This window comes from Thamnophis elegans, chromosome 13 (genome assembly GCF_009769535.1).
Source record: "Thamnophis elegans isolate rThaEle1 chromosome 13, rThaEle1.pri, whole genome shotgun sequence".
In the NCBI taxonomy this organism is placed as follows: domain Eukaryota; kingdom Metazoa; phylum Chordata; class Lepidosauria; order Squamata; family Colubridae; genus Thamnophis; species Thamnophis elegans.
Genome location: NC_045553.1, coordinates 16081097 through 16103367, shown reverse-complemented (window position 1 = coordinate 16103367; position 22271 = coordinate 16081097). Strand labels below are relative to the sequence as shown.

Here is a 22271-nt window from a genome sequence, read left to right as displayed (position 1 = left end):
TTTGGGGTTTTCACATAGTGGATTTTTTTGATTTTGAGCCATTGTTGCAGTAAAGTTCTTCTAATTAAATGATTTTGAAAGTATTTGTGCGTTTTATGTTTGTCATCCCATAAGAAAATATGCCAGCCTGCCTGCGGGTCATGGCCTTCTAAGATCAGAATTCTTTTATTCTTTAACTCTATCCAATCCTTCATCATTGTCATTGTTACTGCAGTTGCGTAAAGATCCCAATTTGGTAATGCTAAGCCTCCCCTCTCCTTCTTGTCTTGCATTGACTTTAATTTGATCCTTGGTTTGCGTCCCTGCCAAATGAATCTAGTAGTTAATTTCTTTAAATCTTGAAAGAATTTTTTACCTGGATTGATAGGAGCGGTTTGCAACAGGAAAAGTATTCTTGGTAAGATATTCATTTTAATTGTTGCTATACGTCCCATAAGTGATAATTGAATATTCTTCCAATTTTCTAAATCTTTCTTTATTTGTATCACTAATTTATTGTAGTTATCCTCTTTGATTGTGGAACATTTTGCTGACAACCAGATCCCCAAATATTTTACTTTCTTAGTTAACTGCAATCTGGTTGCTGCTTCCAGTTCGTCTTCTTGCTTTTTTGTCATATCCTTAGTTATCATTTTTGTTTTGTCTTTATTAATCTTTAGTCCTGCCACTTTGCCATATTCTACTAATTTTTGAATTAATTTCAACTAGATTCTAATGGGTCCTCTAAAGCAAATACTAAGTCATCGGCATAGGCTTGGACCTTATATTCTTCATTTTTAAGTCTTAAGCCTTTTATTCCCTGGTCATTCCGAATTTCATTTAATAAAGTTTCCAAAGTCAGTATAAATAGCAGAGGAGAGAGGGGGCATCCCTGTCTGACTCCTTTTTTTATTTCAATCTTTTCTATTAGATCTCCATTCATCAGAACTTGGGCTGTCTGGGTACTATAAAATCTTTCTATCATTTTTGTAAATTTTTCTCCGAATTTCATCTCATCCAATAATATTGTTATAAATTTCCAAATTACGTTATCGAATGCTTTTTGTGCATCAAGGAAAACCAGTACCATTTGCTTTTCTGGATGGGCCTCATAGTACCCTATTATGTCTAGAATAACTCTCGTATTATTTTTCATGTGTCTATGGGGTAAAAAACCATTTTGGCCTGGATGTATTCATTTAAGACCTGTTTAATTCTTTCTGCCATAATTGCTGCAAATATTTTGTAATCAGAGTTTAATAATGAGATTGGTCTGTAATTTTGAATTTCTTGTAGATCGGTTTCCTCTTTTGGGATTAGGGATATTATTGCTTCAGTCCATGAATCAGGTATCTTGGCTTTTCCTAAAACCTCATTAAACATTTCCACTCCTAGCTCTCCCAATATTATTTTATTATATTTGTATTGTTCCACCGGTATTCCATCTGGTCCTGGTGTTTTATTATTTTTTTGATTTTTCAGGACTGATTCCACTTCAGTTAATCTTATGGGTCTATTTATCGCCTCCCTTTGTTCTTTTGAGATTGGGGTTATCTTTTCTAGTTTTAAATGTTGTTTTACTTTAGTTTCCTCCATATATTCTTGTGCCAATAGTTTTGTGAAATATTTGTGAATGATATTCTTCTTTTCTTCCGCTTTGAAGCGAGTTCTTCCCTCGTCATCCTTTAATTGATATATCATCCTTTTTTCTCTTTCGTTCTTCTGTCTATATGCCAGCCATTGTCCTGTTTTTTTGGCATGTTCGAAGTAGTTCTGCCTGACTGTTTTAATTTTCTGTGCTAATTCCTTTTGAGTTATTAAGTTGATCTTATGTTTTATCACCTCTATTTTTTCCTTTTTAGTTTTATTCTTTGGATCTTTCTCTAGTTCTTCTTCCGCTTCTCTAAGTTCTTTTTGCATGCCTTCTTTTGCATGCCTTGCTCTTTTTGCTTTCTCCTTTTTCTCACCATATAGGCAATTGTAAGGCCTCTTGTGTATGCTTTCATGATATCCCATAGATTTTGAATTGAGGTGTCTTCTTTTTTATTTATTTTAAAGAACATTTTTAATTCTTTCTCTAGCATTTCGGTGTATTCTGTTTCTTTTACAATACTTGAATTCATCATCCATCTTTTTCTTCTTTTTTGACCTTTCCATCTTATTTTTATTGGGTTATGATCTGCCCACTCATTTGGTTCTGTTTCGATTTCGTCTACTTGATTACACAGCCTGGATGAGATCCAAACCATGTCGATTCTTGATAGAGATTGATGGGGGCTCGAATAAAAAGTATATTGCTTTCTTGTTTTGTGTCTTTCTCTCCAAATATCCTGTAATTTATATTCCTTTGCCATCTCAAAAAAGGATTTGGGTAATGAAATTTTTTTTTTGTTTTTCTTTTTGCTTTCATAGTCCAGTTTTTTTTATCTACTATTGTGTTATAGTCGCCAATTAAGCAAATGTTTTCATGTTCTAATTCATTTATTTTGTTATGTAATTTCCTATAAAATTCCTCTTGTTTCTGGTTTGGTGCATATATGACTATTAATAGTATCAGTTTTTCTGTTGTCTCTAATTCAATCATTAGCATTCTGCCTTCTTCATCTGAGTAAACTTCTTTGGAGTTTATTTCTTCCTTTATATAGGTTGCTATCCCACTTTTTTTTAATCTGCCAATGCTGTATATAATTTCCCTAGTTTTTTATTTTCCAGTAGATTCCTATGTTCTCTTTTAATATGCACTTCCTGTATACAGACTATATCTACTTTCAATTTCTTAAGTTTATTAAACATCTGGGCTCTTTTTTTTTTTTGGTGCATTCAGTCCATTCAGGTTTATCGACACAATTGTTATTTCTTGATCCATCTTTAGCTGAAATTGTTTCTTTTACTTCTAGTTTGTATCTGACTTTCCTCTCTCGTGCCTTCCTTCTCTGTTCTCTCTCTTTCTTGCCTCTGTTCTTCTCTCCTGCTTCTTTCGCTGTCTTCTGATGTTTCTTCCACTTGACCTCTGCATTCTAGTTCCTCTTTGCTTCCTTGTTCTCCTTCCCTATTACAGTGTTCTTCATAGAATTTGTGTGCTTCTTCTAAATTCTCTATCTTATATCTTTTTCCTTGCCAAGATACCAGAACCCCTTCTGGTACCAGCCATATGTACACTATTCTATTTTTATTCAACTCGTTTGTTAAAAATTGGTATTGCCTGCATTGTTCCCGGATTCTCCGTGGGAACTGTTTAAGCGTGGTCAGCTCTTTTCCCTGTAGTATAATCATCTCTTCTCTAGTTTTTTTGTACACTTCATCTCTGGCAGTTTTCTTAGCGAATCTTACATGCATGTCTCCTTGCATAATTAGTATTCACCCAGTAAGCCTCATCAATATTCCGTCTCACTTTGTGTTCTGTTTTTTGCAGAAATTCAGTAAGGATATTAATCATTTTTTCTTTGGGACTTCTGGGGGAGGGGTCTGCCGTCGCCAGTGGCTCAACGGAGCTGCCCTCAGATTTCTGGTTCGTATATCTACAAGATCTATAGATATCTCTTCTTTCAGGCAAGAAAGAAGCAGGGAGGAACTCAGTCGTTAGAATCCTCTTTGTAGTTCACAGCTTTTTTTTGTTGGCTGTGAACGGAGAAGGGGGTTCAACAAAAGCTGAGTTTTTTTTTTTACTCCGGCCAGATCTTCTCAGCTGTTTTTTTTCAGCTCAAGGCAGGTTACCCCCCCCTCAGGACAAATTTTTGAAACTAAGTTACTTAAAATCCGAGCAGCGACCATTCCTGAGAACCCCTTTTTTTTTAATTATTCAAAATACCAGCTTCAATTTTATAAAAAACTCCTTTGTTGTGAGAATGAGCTTGCATTGATGATACAAGCATTCTCACAATCCGATGGACCATTCCACGAATTTCTAATTCCTAGGCTGCTTTGGCAATGAGACACACACGCACACTGCAGACTGGGTGAAAATGGTGGTTTCTGGCTAAACCAGAACACTTTTTATTAGGAAAGTTCAAAGAAAGCTAGTCAGCAGTTAATACAAACAAAGGATCTCACAGTATGTTACAAATCACTTCTTGATAACACATCCTGGCATTCCACATCCTGATAAGGAGAGCAGGGAGGAGGAACAAACGGTCTTACTGTTGGAAGCATAGAATTGTAAATCATACAGAGTGCTACATTTCAGCCTAGGCATATGGAGTCTTGTTACATGAGGCGGCTTTTAATTATCAGGCGAAAGGATGTTTAAACTTTGCAAGGCTAATTCATCTCTGTGTTGCTTATATCTCAGATAATAGAGGCCTCTCATCTCTGTGTGTATCTGTGTATTGCTATTCACATAGACACTCGAAATGAATTCGGCTTCCTTATCTAAAAGCTTTCCCAGGACTGTTTTTTCCATATGGCTCTTGGCAAATGTTCACTGGGATCCTTTGATCCAGATAGATATTCTATCCTATCCTATTGATCCCAGCTAATTTCACCCAGCCAATTATGGGGTAGTTTCCCACATCTCCTCCTTTTTTATTTTTTAAATGGAGGCAATTGCCATGGGTTGTTTCTTTCTCACAAATCCCCCTTCCATTGGATATCCAGGGATTATTAATTCTGATGTGTTGACACTTATTAATAAAGCGTGATGCTTCTGGATAGCAGCGTCCGCAATACTTTGCATAGTGGATCTCAGTAATGGTATTATGCATGGCAACATAGTTAATCCCAAAAATATCATTCCGATAAAAAATAAACCTTGCTTCCAATTGTTAAAAATACCTCCAAGCCAACCATCAGTGTCCAATATGCCTTTCCAAGTTTGTACAGGAACATGTGCAGTTTGTATCATAGTTCGAGTTATTTTTTCTATCACAATTCCAGAATCATCAATTTGTATACAACAATTACTAAGATTAAATTTACCACACACTCCGCCCTCGGCAGCGAGCAAATAGTCTAAGGCTAAACGATTTTGCATAATATAAGTTCTTGACAATACACTTTCTTTTGCAAGCTTAGTTAATGCCAATGCAGTTTCATTTGTAATTATTTCTAATACAGCTTGTAATCTAATAATGCGATTTATCATGTATATTGGCGTTCTATATCCCCACGACCCGTCTTGTGCCCACGTCGCAGGATCATAATATGCAATAATTCTCTCAGGGGGCCACTCATCATCCTTCCAGTTACCTATTTTTATCCCTTTAGAAAGATCTATTGTACGTTTACGTCTTTCAAGAGTATCATATACAGGGACTCCCAATTTCTGTTTTTTCTCTATAGGCATTAGGAAGAATGATGGTTGAATCGCCCCCAAGATGCATGACCCATACCACCCTGCGGGTAACATATTATAGGCAAAATTACCACATATCCAATATAACCCATCAGGTGAATTCCACACAATAGTATCATTTTCAGGGTCTGAAAGTCCTCGTAACTTAGTTACTTTCAGCAATGAGTTTTCAGGTTGGGTCATATTAGTTTGTGAAACCCAAGTGTTATTTTCCCACTCATTAGAACATTTTAAAAATCCCATAGGTTTATTTCTTTTAGTCTGATTATTTTTATTTCTGGTATAACATATGTGACCTATTATATGGGAGGTAACTTGCCAGGTTTCATTGAAGTTGTTATTAAAGGTGAAATTCCCTTTCCATTGAGCTATTTCAGTATAATTTGCTTCTTGTACATGCCATGGCCAGTGATCTCCCATAGTGGTTCCTCCACATACAAAACAATTTTTTAACATAAGTTCTGTAGCAACTTCTTGAGCCAAATTAATAAACATGTTTTTTGCTTTTGGAGGTGTGGGTAGATCGTTAAGTTTAGCAATTTCCTGCTCATAACTCCAAAAAAAACTTTACAGGTTGATTTGTTAATTTTGTTGCTTCAGTCTTTACAATAATGTATCCATAAGGATCCTTCCCTGCTTTATCTATACCAATACCATAATGATAGTATCGAGTGCCTAAAGTACCTGCTACCTGCGCAGAAAGGCAGAGTGGTGTGCAGTGATGGGATTGACAATCAGTAGTGACTGGAGTAATAGAAAGATCGAAATTGTTAGGTCCATAGCCACTTGTATACCAATATACACTCGGTTGGGTATAGCCTCCATGTGCTGAAAGTGTCGAGCGAGTGAATAAATATCTATGGTTTTGGATATATGATTGTTCCCATGACTGTCCTCCACAGGTTACCCCCGCGGATCCTGTTCCTTACCCCATAGCAATTGCTAAACATGTATCAAAACAAACAATGACAGGTGCCATTCCCTTTGAAACATTATGGGCTATGTACCCTGATAATCTTTGTGCTGTAAGAAATTGATGTTTTAAACTAGATCCTCCTTTATAGCCATAAACATAGATGCTACTTGTTATAGGTCCTACCGCTTTTGGTTCATAACATTGTATCCCATTTGGTGTATAGCACTGATTGTATTGTGTATTATTATGTGTGCATGGTGGTATTAAAGTTCCATTGCATTCAGGTTTCATAGTATAATATATTAAGGTCATGGAAATTTTTGTGCCTTGTTTGGTTTTTTGTAAACAGGCTGTGCAAATGTCCTCTTTTATCTCTCTTTTTGTAAGGTGGTGAAAGCTGTCTCCTCCTATCTCTTGTTGATAACTCAATAATGTTAAAAACCACTCACTAACCGGGGGAAACTTTATACTTGCTCTTGAAGTTACTTCTGCTTTTATCATTTTATTAGGTAACCCTTTTTGGTATTGTATGCATTGATACCAACCTATAGAATTCTCTGTAATTTTTACTTTAATGTGTGATAAACAGCCGTTCTCTTTCGGGTGTGAAATACCTCTCACATTTTGGATTGCCTTTTTGAATTTTGCAGGCAAAAATTGCCATGTAATTAAACACGCTGCAGCTGGATTTTTCAAATAACAAGTTAAGGTAACTTGTGTATTGGCTTCTCCATATGTATTGTGAGGGTAGATGCATATCCCTTGAGAATTGCAGTTTTCCCCATTGGAGTATGGAATGATCGCTCTTTTTGAGTGGTTGTATGTGAAAGGAATTTCTTGAATATCCTCCACTATTCCCTTCTTATTTTTGCGTTCATATTCACATGCCCCCCATACAATTAAAAGCACAATTCCCATCCCCAACATCATTAGCAAAAGGTGCAACAGAAAATGCTTACAAGACATCGGAAGAGCCCAAAAATCCCAAAATCCCATTTCCTGTCGAGGCGACGGTCCTCTGAAAAATGGGCATCGGGGCTGACGTACTCTGGGAACATATGACCGGCCAATGACCTGTTCCGGACGGATTTTCATCTTGAGTACTAAATATCAAAAGAGGGGTCAAGAGATCCTTGGTGATAATGGTTATAAAAAGGATTGTCAATAGCTTGTTGTACTGTTGGTGTGATACGGAGTTCAGTGTGAGAAGGATTGGTATAGGAAAAATATTCCTCAAGATACTGTTCAATTATCACAATGTCACACGGGATCCTGCAGTCAACGCACAGTTCACAGGAATAACAGTGGGAGCAGCAGCAATTCTAGTCGTCTGTTGTTTGAAACAAAAGGGATAGGCTTGCTTCGGGATCCTTTTTATCATCTGTTTTTACCGGTCTCTCATGAAACGGTCGTACGCATCTTCCAGGAACCCACAACACTCTGTCCGGGAGTTGCACGGCAGCGTATCCACGTCCCCAGGTAACGAGCTCCACTGGGCCCTTCCACTGAGGGTCTGGTAATTGTCTGTAATAAACAAGAGGGCGGGGAGGAACTACGCTATGCTGAAAATGTCTTTCTCCAGCTGTGGAAGCTATGGGTGAGCCTGTAAGATTTAAAAAATTCTGTGTGTATAAGGCTTTACTCAAACGGTTTTGGATTTCAGGCAGCCCTATCTTAAAGGGGCCTTGCTGCTTATCAAGCATCATTTTTAGTGTTAAATTTGCTCTTTCTACAATTCCTTGTCCTTGGGAATTGTATGGGATGCCAAATTTATGGACAATTTTCCATTGATCACAAAAGGTAGCGAATGCAGCGCTACTATATGCGGGTCCATTATCTGTTTTAATCTCCAGGAGGCTTCCTAAAACTGAAAAAGAGCGCATACAATGGTTGATCACTTGTTTGGTTGTCTCCCCCCGCTGTGGGCTTGCAAAAATAAAACCTGAAAAGGTATCCACTGTGACATGAATATATTTCCAGGGTGCAAAAGAAGAATATTGAGTGACATCCATTTGCCATATCTCACAACACTTAATTCCTCGGGGGTTAACTCCCATAGGAATTGCGTTACCTTGCCTGCTACAGGTTGAGCACTGCTGAATAATCGCTACAGCCTCTGTTTTTGAAATTCCAAACATCTTCATTAAGGCTTTTGCATTTTGATGAAAATACTCATGGCTTTCCCATGGAGTTGCAAATCCAATAAAACTTTCCCTAGCGGCTTTGTCTGCATAATCATTTCCCTCTGTTAGCATACCAGGAAGTGACTGGTGACTCCTAATATGAGCCACAAAATATTGAAATTTTCTATCCACAATTAATTGCTGTAACTGTAAAAACATATCTAACAATTGCTTATCTAGGGCTGGTGAAAGATAGGCATCAAACAAATTATTAATCACTTGGTAAACATACAATGAATCCACAATTAAATTAAATGTTTGATCTTTTAATTTCTCAAATGCTAATATGGAGGCAGCCAACTCAGAACGCTGAGCTGAACTCTGAGGGTGTGTGTGGTAAGTCACCCACTGTCCTGAGATTTGATACACACATGCACCCCTGTTCTTAGTTCCATCAGCGAAAACTGTAACTGCATTTTTAATTGGCAGTTTACTTTGTAAGGAAGTCAATTGTAGATGTTGTAGATTCAGTAACAAAAACCTATAATCTGTGGGATAGTGGTATTTAATTGTCCCCAAATAGTCACTTAAGGCCAATTGAAGTGCATCTGATATTTGAAAATATTTTTCCCACCAAGGTAGTGGATATGGAACGTAAATAGTTTCTGGATCCATTCCCAGTACAGCTCGAGCTCTCTCTCTTAACTTTATAATTATCTGGGATAACAATAGAGGTTTTGTTGAAACTGTTCTCCCCGGGCTGTTTGCTAAGTGTATCCATTCAATCACTAACACTTTGTTCTGTTGTGTTTGCAACAAACACCCTGTGGGCAAGTTTTTGGTATTGAAAATAGCAGCTAAAATAGGAACGTGTGAAATCATCCTGTCTACCCAGGTCTTTGCTAGGGCTGCTTCAATGACCTGAATACACAGTTTTTCTTTGTCCCCTATGGTTAGTATAGCAGCAGGCTCCTTTCCTCCTGCCAGCAATGCAAATAAGGGTTGTAATTGACTCGTAGTTAATCCCATGTAAGGACGTGCCCAGTTAATTGAACCCAAATATTGTTGTAACTGCACCAAACTACATTTATCCATTTCAGGTAGTTTTGGAATTACTGGTGAGGCATGAGATGTCATGATTTTATGCCCCAAATATAAATATGGTGGCATGGTTTGAATTTTTTCTGAAGCAATTTTAAATCCTTTATCATTAAATCCTTGTATGATCTCTTTTATAACCTGTGAATGTGCATCCTGTGCATTCTTTTCTATTGCTAGCAAGATATCATCCATGTAGTGGTAAAATAGGATACCTCTATACTTGGCTCTAAAATGTTTTAAAATATTATTAATGTAATATTGACAAAGCGTTGGGCTATTTAGCATTCCCTGGGGTAAAACTTTCCACTGATACCTTACTGTTGGCTCACTATAGTTTAGTACAGGAATTGTAAATGCAAATAATACTCTGTCCTTTTTATGCAAAGGTATTGAGAAGAAGGCATCTTTTAAATCAATGACTGTTAATTCATAATTCTGAGGAATGATGTTAGGATTTGGTAGACCGCATTGCAAGGGTCCCATGGGCTGAATTACTTCATTTATCTTTCTTAAATCTTGAAGCATTCTCCACTTTCCTGATTTTTTCTTAATTAAAAATACAGGAGTATTATAATTGCTATTTGACAATTCTATTTTTTTATCTAATAACAACTGTTGCACAATTTCTTTTAAGGCTTCTAATTTAACAATAGGGAGGGGCCACTGATCAATCCAAATTGGATCATTGTTTTTTAATGTAAGCTTCATTAAAGGGTCCATTTCATTTATTCTTAATACAAAACATTCATTACCATCAGTTCAAAAAGCTATACGTAAGCCAATGAGCTCTATTTTCTCAATGTCTCTCTAGGTCTGAAAGCAGTTACACACACACACATCTCTCTCTCCCCCCTTCTCCTGTTTCCTTCCAAGGAATGACTCAGGGGGAAAGGAAGGGGGGGGAAATGGCTGGGTGCTAACCTCTCACAATCTCTCCTTTGTTTTCACTCTGCCTTCTCTCAACAAGCTTGGAAATGATAACACACAAGCATACACACATACCATTAAACAACTTTGCAACTTACTGTTTCTTTATATAAAAGAAATCCAAGTAGGTGCATACCAACTTTTACCATTTTAACACTGCAATCAAACTGCTTGTGTAAATTAACTTCACATGCAAAATCCTTTGTCATGCATTCTTCAAACAGCGAGGAATTTCAGAGAGCAGTTTAAATCCTAACTACTCTTCTCACCCTCACGGCTTCAAGCCAAAGCCCATTTACAAACTTCAAACATCAATTTAATTCAATTCTCCTCTTTCTCTCTACCTCTCTCTCACTCTTTTATCACTCTTTCTTTACCTTATTCCAAAGTTAAGGTTGCCCCAAACTGAGACAACAAATCTCTCCCCCACAAGTTAACATGCAATTTTAAAACAACCGGTCGGATACGTGCCTTAATCACAGAACCTGGGATGGACACCTAAGAATTTTTTTAACAGACATTACATCAAAGTAATCAAGTCCAATTACCTAGGTCTTCCCATTCAGTCAGGCTTTACCTCATTACTTACTAAATTTCTTACTTTTGCTCGAAGTTATGCCCATTCTATCTCCTTAAACACATCATTTGCACCTGGGTGGGGCTCGAGCTCTACTTTTCTTTTAAAAGACAACTATTACAGCTGCAACAATTTTCATCTGATGGTGGCCAGAAAATCAGCAAATTTGTTATAAAATTGAACACTTTAAAATCCCTGTCTTTTGGATTGAAATTATCTTATCTACAATTACCTTGAGGGTGCACAAAAACTTAGGCACACATTCATGCACTCACAAAAACATTTTTTTCCATTCCAATTCAGATCTGACACGGGCTTTTGTAATTAGAGCTGCAAAAGATGCAGGTTTCTGAGAAATGAAACATCTGTGAAAAAGTTTCAGGTGCTCAGGCAGAAGAATGTGCTTAAAGCAACAAAAGAAAAATTAGATGAGTCAGTAAGAAAGGAGTAACAAGAACTCCTTGAGACAAGAAATCAGATGAGGAAAGACTAGGAGAGACATTGTAAGAGGGACATCGTGGGGGGTAATGGAAGAAAGGTAGCCGGGATCACCGGAAGAAAATAGGAAAAGACAGGCAGATTCACTTGCCAAGAGATTGAAATGAGAAGGAAAATAAAAGGCAGCCTTTTGTGTGGGGCTGGCCGAATGCCCCAAAATTAATCTCCCGACTGTGAAACAGACAGAAGCGTAACGTTGAGAAGCTTTAAAGGCATACATACAAGGGAAAAGAAAGCCTTGGATTCAGAGTGAGAGTGTGAATTTAGAAAAGAGGTTTCTGAATATAGCGGGGGGGTGTCTGGTCCCCCCATCACGGCTTGTTCATGAGTTTTTAAACATTCCGTGACGATCTGCCAAGTGGAAAGTATTTTTGCTGCTGAGTACCATTCATTTGGCAATAAAACATAATTTTCAGACAAACTCTGCAATAAACCTTGCACATATGGAGACAATAATCCACAAGTTGTTATGGCTGATTTTAAATCTTTTAAAATATTATGTGACAAGGGGGTGAACACAGGATTTTGTCCTGCAAAATCAACAGGAAAGGTGGCTAACATTTTCAAGTCGTCCAACTTCACATCGTCCCCACTTCTCTTTTTTTGCATTCCTGCAGTGAGGGGACCGAGTGAGTACTCAGTACTTTTTAAAACTGGATAAATATTAGATTTTTCTTCCTGAGGAGCCTGTTGTTTGATCTCTTCTTTTATCTTTTCTACAATCTCTGATGTGATTTCCTCTTTTACCTTTTCTACAATCTCTGTTGTTACTTCTTCATATTTAGGAGGGATATCAGATTTTTCTGGGGTGTTAGATTTTTCTTCTTGAGGAGTTTGTTTTAAAATCTCCTCTTTGCTTTCCCTTTTCTCTCCCCCTATAGCCTTTGTTGTTATTTCCTCATACTTGGGAGGGGCAGTGGGGTTTAGAGATGCTAATTCATCTGCCTGCTTTTTGGAAAGCGTGAATGTGTCTCCGTTATCCTTTAATATAATTTTATGAGCTCCAATTATCTGTCCAATTTCCTTAAGGTGAGCCTTCTGCTCTCTGGACAGGGGTCCTGTTCCCTTAAGGTGGGCCTCCCGCCCCTTAGACAAATCTGCCCCCATACTTACGGAAAGCGCGCTGGGTAAGAGATGGGGATATTGGGCACGCTGAAAGTCCGTCCGACCTGTCCGGGCCTCCCTGCGTCGCACCTCGACTGATTCCTGGCGTTGTGAAATGGATCACGTCGGGGGTCACCACTTGTGAGAATGAGCTTGCATTGATGATACAAGCATTCTCACAATCCGATGGACCATTCCACGAATTTCTAATTCCTAGGCTGCTTTGGCAATGAGACACACACGCACACTGCAGACTGGGTGAAAATGGTGGTTTCTGGCTAAACCAGAACACTTTTTATTAGGAAAGTTCAAAGAAAGCTAGTCAGCAGTTAATACAAACAAAGGATCTCACAGTATGTTACAAATCACTTCTTGATAACACATCCTGGCATTCCACATCCTGATAAGGAGAGCAGGGAGGAGGAACAAACGGTCTTACTGTTGGAAGCATAGAATTGTAAATCATACAGAGTGCTACATTTCAGCCTAGGCATATGGAGTCTTGTTACATGAGGCGGCTTTTAATTATCAGGCGAAAGGATGTTTAAACTTTGCAAGGCTAATTCATCTCTGTGTTGCTTATATCTCAGATAATAGAGGCCTCTCATCTCTGTGTGTATCTGTGTTTTGCTATTCACATAGACACTCGAAATGAATTCGGCTTCCTTATCTAAAAGCTTTCCCAGGACTGTTTTTTCCATATGGCTCTTGGCAAATGTTCACTGGGATCCTTTGATCCAGATAGATATTCTATCCTATCCTATTGATCCCAGCTAATTTCACCCAGCCAATTATGGGGTAGTTTCCCACACTTTGTTTAACTGCTTTTCAAAATGGCGATTTTATAGCTTCCGCATTTGATACATGACATAGTTAACCAGCCCTGTTTTCTTGAAGACTTCTCTTTACGAACTGCCAAAAATTTATTGAAAGTATCTTATCCTAAATCAAGGTGAGCAGAGACTTTGTTTGTTTCCTTTTTATAATGGCTCCGAAGTCAAAGCAATCTAAATATTTTTTTAACAATACATCCCAAGCAATTGCGATAAAGCCGCAGCTCTTGCCTTCTACGCCCTCTACTGGAGATTTGTTAACGAAAGAATTTCTTTTTGAAACTCTTAAAGAATTTAGAGAGGAAATGAAGCAACTTATTTCGGACTTATGTGACAAACTTGATGCCAAGATTGCTCAAACAAAGGAGGATATGATCGGGGTCATAACTGTAATGACAGATTATATTGCTGGAATGGAGGATAAACTGGAGCTTTTGGAAGAAGCTAATTCTAACCTGACATCTAAAATTGAAATGTTGCAACAGGAAGTTGAAAACGCAGAAAAACAACTTGTTATGACAAATTATAAGAAGACTGCGTTTGCAATAAGAGTTAGGGGATTGCGTGAAAATGAACAGGAGAATTTTAAACAGACCTTTTTTGAGGCTTTCAGTCGTTCGGTGGGAAGTCCGGGACTCAACTTTGATTGGCAGATTCAAAAAATTTACCGCCATAATTCGTGGGCAGCAAAACAGAGACAGCTTCCGAGAGATATAATTATATATTTTGCTACAAGAGAATCCAGAAATGCGATATTACAAGAGTTTTATAATAACAGGCTGCGAATTGATGGACAGGATTTGATCGTTTTCAAAGAAATACCACTCCAAATGTTAAGAGCCAGGAGAGACTATGCTTTTCTAACTAAAGAACTCAGAAATTCTCAGATACAGTATAGATGGGAAGTGCCATTTGGTATTACAGTTACATTTGATGACCAAAAATATCGCCTCAACTCTGTTTGGGAAGCCCGAGATTTTTATTACAAGATCCTGAAGGCGGGACTTCCTGAATTACCCGGACTTGGAGAAAGACAAGGAGAAGTAGAAGAGAAACAACAAAACACACAGCTACAAGGCGGGAGGTATCGCTTTCCCCCTCCGGAAGGGCAGAAGAGCAGAGAACAAGGATTTAGTTATGCTTCCAAAACATTTGCTTAATTTTTAACTTGAATAATACTTTGTGATTTCTGTCTTGTATAAAATGGTATAGTTGTATACCGATGAAGAGACATTAAGGCTGAAAGAAGTGATGCTGATTTCCTCGGAAAATATATTGTATGGGACTTAAAAAAGACTTGATGGATAACTTTGAATTTTTATATAAATTGTTTATGATTTATTCTCTAGGGTGAGGAGGGCGGAGATCGTGATGTTCCTGGATTGTGGTTTAGGTTGAATGGAGTTGGGAAGTATGGTGCAGACGGGGGGGTAGTGAAGGTTCAATTAGAGTTTATTTTGAGCCAAAAAGTAAGTTGATTTTTATATAAACTGTTATTTGAATATAATGTTTGGAAGGATATACCCAGGGAGTTTGCAGGAAGGCGGAGCAAATATGAGAGGAGTACGGATGAAAATAAAATATATATATGGACACGGGTAGAGGCAGGATGAGAGGAGTTGGAAAAGGAAACCGAGAGAAGTATTTGAGATGTGTTTAAATTGCTTTATAGAGAAGGAGGTAAAAGGGACAAATTAAAGGTTTGGAAATGGACAGATATTTAGATAAAGAGATAAGGCCCCTAGCTAGAGTAGAATTCCATTTGATTAACTTACTTGGTTTCAATATAGTTTGAAATCCTGCAAGTAATAAATTAACTGAGATTAGGAATGATGTATATTGTTTAAGTATTAATAATGATGGGAAGCTGAGCTCAATGTAGAGAGTTTATTGATGTTTCCCTTTTTTTCTTTTTTGTTTTTTTTTATTCCTTTCTTTTTTCCTTTATCTTTTATCTTTTAATTTCTAATATATTTGGTTTTAATATACTCCAGACTGTGCTTGATAAAGAGCTATGCCGGGTATGGGATCTGGGAAGTCGGAAGCGGGTTAGGGAGGGGGGTTTACGGGGGGGAGGGGGGGAGAGTGGAAATATAGTCTCAATTTCTAAAACAATAAGAATGCACTTGTATACTGCTGCTCTTTTTTCTTTTTTTCTCTTTTCCTTTTATTTTCCTTTTTTTTTTCTTTTCTTTCAATTTTAGTGTAAAATACAAATTGAATAGTAATGAATAGTAGAAATACACCGAAGTGAGGAGTAGAGGGAAAGAAGAGGGAGGAGTAAAGAGGGAGTGAGAGGGGAATGTAAGGAGGGTGAGATGGAGGGAAGGGGAGAAAGGAATGTCTGAGCGGGATGGGGAAGTAGAAGAGGGGAATGCTGGAGGGGAGAAATGAAAGTTGGAGGGGGAGAAGAAAGGGTGTATGGAGGATTGAAGTGTTATGTTGGTTTTCCATGGTGGAATAGAAGATGAGTTGTGTTTATTGCTTTTTTAATTGCACAGTATATAAGTGATTGTATAAAATGAAAATGAAATAAAACAGTTTTCAACAATTAATCATTTTTTCTTTCAGATCTTCCTCCTTCTCTTCCGGTATGTTTTGAAATCTTAGGTAGAATGCCTCTTTTTCGTTTTCAAGACCGATTATTGATAATTCCAATTCCTTATTAAGCTGTCTATATTCTATTTCCATTTTTCCCATCTTCTGATCTGAGTGTTGTAGTTTTTCTTCCATACATTGGATTTTCTGTTCGTTGATTGCTAAGGCATTCTGTATCTTTTCAACTTTATCGTCTATATTTTTGATAGTTCCTTTCAATTCTCCCATTTCATTTTTTAATAGCAATAGCAATAGCAGTAGACTTATATACCGCTTCATAGGCCTTTCAGGCCTCTCTAAGCGGTTTACAGAGAGTCAGCATATTGCCCCCAACAATCTGGGTCCTCATTTTACCCACCTCGGAAGGATGGAAGGCTGAGTCAACCCTGAGCCGGTGAGATTTGAACCGCTGACCTGCTGATCTAGCAGTAGCCTGCAGTGCTGCATTTAACCACTGCGCCACCTTGGCTCTTCTTAGTGATTAATTCTTCGTGATTTTTCCTTGTCTCTTCTTAGCTTATAGCCAAGGTCTCCTGTATCATCTGGAGTATCGATTGCATGTTTTGCATCGTAGGTACTGGTCCCGCTGATTCTGCCATCTTTTCCCCTTTCTCCAACCCCGACGCACTCTCCATTGTTTTTTGATTTGAGGAGGGAGGCGTTGCTGAACTCACATTGGGTATGGTCTTTTTCCCTAATTTTGCTGAGGTTGCCATTTTTAACCCCCTTTTTTGACCTTGCCCACGATTGGTTATAACTTTTACCTTATTTATACCTTGTCAGTAATATCAATAATATATTATAATTATTATAATTGTATAAACCAATATTCAACAACAATTCAACAATTATCCTTCCTTGGTATCACCTTTCAATATTTAAACAGTCCTATGTAATAATACTAGTAATATTCTATTTAATTAATTTGATTAGTAAATATCATAAATTTATATATCACACCCTATTTTTGTATCAATAAATGTCTCTCAGTTTTGTCAGTTGTTCAATATTCAGTTCTAATAATTAGTCTCTCTAAGCCACTCTCTCCTTGGTGTCAGTGTTAATGTCCACGAAGCAAAAGACAGACCTCTATTTCTTGTCTCTGGCACTGTTCCAAACTCCTGGTCAGATCAATATCAAATACTTAAAGATTCAACCCAGCAGCAGAAGAACTGGTAAGCAGAAAAAAAAGGGAACTCCGTTTACCAACCCGACTATTAAGCAGTCAATTCTTTGAACCTTCCAAAACTTTCTGGCAATTTTTATTCCCTGAAGTCCATGTCGGGATTTCGTTCTTACTGTGGCTGATCTTAAGGTTCTTCCGGCTGTCCCTTCCTGTCCGTTCTAATTCAGCCTCTTTGCACCGCTTCTTTTTGGCAAAATTGAACTATAAAAAACAGCCTCTTTCCCGGCTCCTTCTCCTTTCAGCACACCCACTTTGCCAGTTTCACGTTGTTCTCCTCTCTGGATTGTCGGCAATAACAACAAGCACCCGATTTCAACTGCTTCTATTTCTGTTTCTTCCTTCTATGCGGCCGCCATTGCTCAGTCCTAACCAGATAGCAGGATATTTCTTTGTCCGTTTAGGGGGGTTTCTCCTATCTGCCGTGGGATTTGCCTTACCACCCCGGCGTCTGCAGAATATCCCCTTTGATCTGCTGGTCTCTTCGGGATCAGCAGTGCTCCAAAAATGAGCCCAAACAAAGAAATTAGAGTTAGGGGTTAGAGGAGCTCCATTACCCCGCTCTAAGCACAGTGATGTCACCACCCGGAAGCCCCCCGAAGCTCTAAAATGTTTAAATGCCTTGACTAAGAGGGAAGATTTGATCTTTTGTCATCGCTGGTAGATCCTGTGATGTATTTTTTAAAAACGTACTTCCAACTGCAAGCTGGTGGGCCTGCATGGATGGGCAGTAAGGAAGAGAGAAAGTGGGGGGACTTTTGAGGGCCTTCTCTCTTTATTTCCAGTAATAATCGCATTGCCTTGGAAGGCGCCCTCGCGCTGGCTTTGGGCCTGAAAGGAAACAAGAACCTGAGGAGACTCAAGGTGAGGAGCCTTTGGGAAGGTGACCCCGAGATCCAAATAACCCTGCCAGGCAGGCAGGTGATGCAGAGAGGGGGGCTGTTCTTTCCTGTCCCCTGCAGATGTCCAGGAACCCGATCCGGAACGAAGGCTGCCTTGGGATCCTCAAAGCAATCCGCACGAATCCTGGAGCTGCAATGGAACTTCTGGATTTTTCAGTAGGTGTTGGTCAAAAAGAGAAAACTGGCCATCTGAAATGACAATGCAGGATTGTCAAAATGGGTGGGGGACAGAACACCCTTTATTGTGAGTTTCCAAATGACGGGGATTTGTGGGCAGTGACGTTGTGAGTGGCACACAAAGTAAAGGGAAATCCAAACAAGAAATGCTGGGTGGATGTAATGGTGGGTTGTGCTGCGAGCAGGTGAGCAGGCCTCTAGGCAGGAAGAGCAGGAGGAGAAAGGGAATGCAGGTAGTCCTCCAGTTACGCATGGAATAAAGCCTTCCCATTCCATTAGTAACCCAAGGATTTATGGGAGTGAATCTCGTACCTTGAATGTGATCACTCCCTCCTTTCGCCCACACATTCGATAATCGAATGCGTGGCTCATTAAGTGCACCGGAGGTATTTCAGGGTGTGGAAGGCCATTGGGGGCTCACTGATGGAACAGGCCACCTGCCTAAGACCACCCAAGAGCTCCCCGACCCACTGAAATATCTCATGCTCCCCATAATTGTTTCCCTCCCACCCAACCCCCACCCAACCTGTCGCGTCGGATTGTGAACCCACTGAAGGATGCGGTGGTGAGACCCCTCCTTAAGAAGCCTTCTCTGGACCCAGCTATCCTTAACAACTATCGTCCAGTCTCCAACCTCCCTTTTGTAGGGAAGGTTGTTGAGAAGATGGTGGCCTTTCAACTCTGACGGTCCTTGGATGAAACAGATTATTTAGACCCTTTTCAGTCGGGTTTCAGGCCTGGTTACGGCACCGAAACTGCTTTGATCACACTGATCGATGATCTCTGGCGGGCCAGGGATAGAGGACATTCTTTTATCCTGGTGCTTCTTGACCTCTCAGCGGCCTTCGATACCATCGACCATGGTATCCTTCTGCGGCGGTTGTGGGAGGTGGGAGTGGGAGGCACCATTTTACGGTGGTTCTCCTCCTACCTCTCGGACAGGTCGCAGTCGGTGTTGGTCGGAGGACAGAGGTCGACCCCTAGGCCCCTTAAATATGGGGTGCCGCAGGGCTCGGTCTTTTTTTTTTTTTTTTTTTTGCCTTTCTTAATTTCGTAAAATATTTTATTCAATTTTCAATTTTCACATTCCATTTGCAATCATTTATACACAGGGTATTTACTATAAGAAAAGAAGAAAAAAAAAAGGAAAAAAGGAATAAAACGAACAAATAAAAAGGAAACACAACTCATCATTCACAACCCCACCTAACCCTTGCATCCTCCATACACCCCATCTACCCCCTCCAACTTTCCTTTCTCCCTCTAACACTCCCCTCCTACTTCCCTTTCCCCTCAAACCTTCCTTCTCCCCTTACTCCCCAGACACCCTCCTTACATACTCCTTACATTCCCCTTACTCCTTCCTTACTCCTCCCTCTTCCTTCCCTCTACCTCCCTCCTTGGTGTATGCCTTTATTCGAGTGTTGTTTGATCTAATAAATGTAAAATGAACCAAGGAAAAAAAAAAGATAATAATAATAATAAAAAAAAAAGGAACCACCGTATATAAATACATTCTTGTTCTTATTAAGATTATGTTAACCCCCCCCCCACCCCACCCCCCACAATCCCCATCCCTAATCCTCCCGGCTTCCCAGGGCCCACACCTGGCACTACCTTCTATCTAAAATATCTTGTATACATATGGATTAAAAAATAAAAGTAATATATAAAAAAGAAAAAAAAAGAAACCACTCTTTGTGTTGATCTCAGCCCCCCATCTTTATCTATGCTTAAATAGTGTAAATCATTCTATCTATATTTTATTCTCGTCTCTTACTTCTTTGCTATTTACCCCGATCTTCTGTAGACTCTCCCGTTCCCTTCCTAAACCTCATGATCCCTTCCAATAAGATTTAAGCAGCATAGTTCCTGCCATATATTCAAATATAACTTTACAGACAAGTAATCAAACTTTCCCTTCTAGTAAAATTTAAACAACGTGAATGATCTTTCTTTACCCCTTTTTCAAACCGTAATTCAAAATAATCTAACCAGATTTCCCCTTCTTAGTAAAGTTAAGCAACATAGATCAGATATTACTTTACACAGGAATCAATTTCTATCTTAAGATAATTCCAACCGACTTCCCCTTCTAGTAGAATTTAAATAACTTAGTTCATTCCACATGCATTTTACTCTCATCCCCCACTTGTCTGATATTTACCACTATCAAATTTATACTAACATTTGTTTAAAATATAGCTCAGAGCGATTTGTAGCATGAATCATTCCACATATTCCAGTAATACTTTCAACAAGAGTCAGTTAACCTTCTATTTTAAGGTAGTCCCTTCTAACAAAGTTTAAACAACATAAATCATTCCGCATTCTTTTTACAGTTATCTTAAGATAATCCCAAGCGGCTTCCTGTTCTAATAAGCTTTAAACAACGTAAATTTTGCCCTCTTCCCTTGCTTGTCTGGTATTTACCACAAATAACGTAATTCATTCCACATACATTTTACCCTCATCTCTTGCTTGTCTAATATTTACCACTATCAAATTTATACTAGCGTTTATTTAAAAAGTAACTCAGAACTATAACAACCAACTTTCCCTTCAAATAAAAGTTAAATAGCATGGATCATTTTCAAATAATACTTTCAGCAAGAGTCAGTTAACCTTCTATTTTAAAATAGTCCCATCTAACAAAGTTTAAACAACATAAATCATTCCGCATTCTTTTAACCACTATCAAATTTATGCTAACGTTACTTTAGAATCTAGCTCAAAGTAGTTTCGTCCAGCTTTCCCTTCTGATAAAATTTAGTCCACTTTTTCTACCGGAGAGAGGTCTCAAACCCCCATTCAGTCCTCAACTTTAGGAAGTCTTTTGAAGTATCTAAATTCTCGATCTGCGTTCTTCTGCTTCTCCGAGGGAGGAGGGGCTGCCCCCTCCATCTTGCAGCCGCATGGCCAGCCGTTTGCTTTCTCCTTCCGCTTGTCCCTCCTCTCTTCCGAGCGCGTCAGGAAGTCCCGCCTTCAGAATCCTACAATAGAAATCTTGAGCCTCCGAAACAGAGTTAAGACGAAATCTTTGATTCTCAAGTGTAACCGTGATGCCGGCAGGGGCCTCCCATCTGTATCGAATCTGTTGACTCCTAAGCTCTTTAGTTAAAAAGGCGTAGTCCCTTCTTGCTCTCAACATCTGGAAAGGAATCTCTTTGAAGACAATCAGGTCCTGGTCATCAATTCGGAGCCTGTTATTATGAAAATTTTGCACAATCGCGTTTCTAGATTCTTTTGTAGAGAAATATATAATTATGTCCCTCGGGAGCTGTCGCTGTTCCGCTATCAATGAGTTCTGGCGATAGATTTTCCGAATCTGCCAATCAAAGTTAAGTCCCGGGCTTCCCAGCGCGTGGCTGAAGGCTTCAGCAAAGGTCTGTTTTAAATTCTCTTGCTTCTTTTCACGGAATCCTCTGACTCTAATTGCAAATGCCTTCCTATTAAAATTTAGTATCATAAGCTGTTCTTCGTTATTTCTAATTTTTTCTTGTAAAATTTGAATATTGGTAGTCAAATTAAAATTAGCCTTCTCCAGACTTTCCAATTTGTTTTCTATTTCAGCAGAGTAATCTGACAGGGCAGACACAGCTGCAAAAGTATTCGCCTTCATTTGATTAACTTTAGATTGTAAATCATCAAATAATTCCAATACAAATTCCCTGATTTCTTTCTTAAAAGCGTTAAGCATTTTAAGGAGATATTCCTGTGTTAAAAGTTCCCCAGCAGAAGACATAGGAGACAAAGGCTGTGTTTCCAATGAAAATTCTTTAAATTCTTTTGTAGCAAGACGCTTCTTTGATTTGGATGGCATAATAAATAAGCAAGTAAGCAGAGCTTCGCTCCCCTCTATTTCCAAAGAAGAAAAATTTATTTTCTTAAGGAGCAGTCTGCAGGAAGATAACACCGGCTAAGTATATCAATCATCCACGGAGAGAAATCGCCATTTTGAGGTCTAATTAGACAAAGAAGTCTCTAAGACGAATGGTGCTGGTATTTACGATAGTACTGAAAACATAAATCTCACAGGGGTGGGACCCGCCCGTATCAATTC

General features: G+C 38.8%; 1 protein-coding gene across 1 annotated transcript in view; it reads left to right on the top strand.

The window, feature by feature from the left end:
- LRRC74B (leucine rich repeat containing 74B) overlaps positions 1–22271 on the top strand; it is a 50386-nt gene that overhangs the window by 16215 nt on the left and 11900 nt on the right. Inside the window, exons 7-8 of the mRNA XM_032229441.1 lie at positions 17915–17993; positions 18092–18187. Of these exons, the coding sequence (XP_032085332.1) occupies positions 17915–17993; positions 18092–18187 (175 nt within the window). The remainder of the gene's footprint in view (positions 1–17914; positions 17994–18091; positions 18188–22271) is intronic.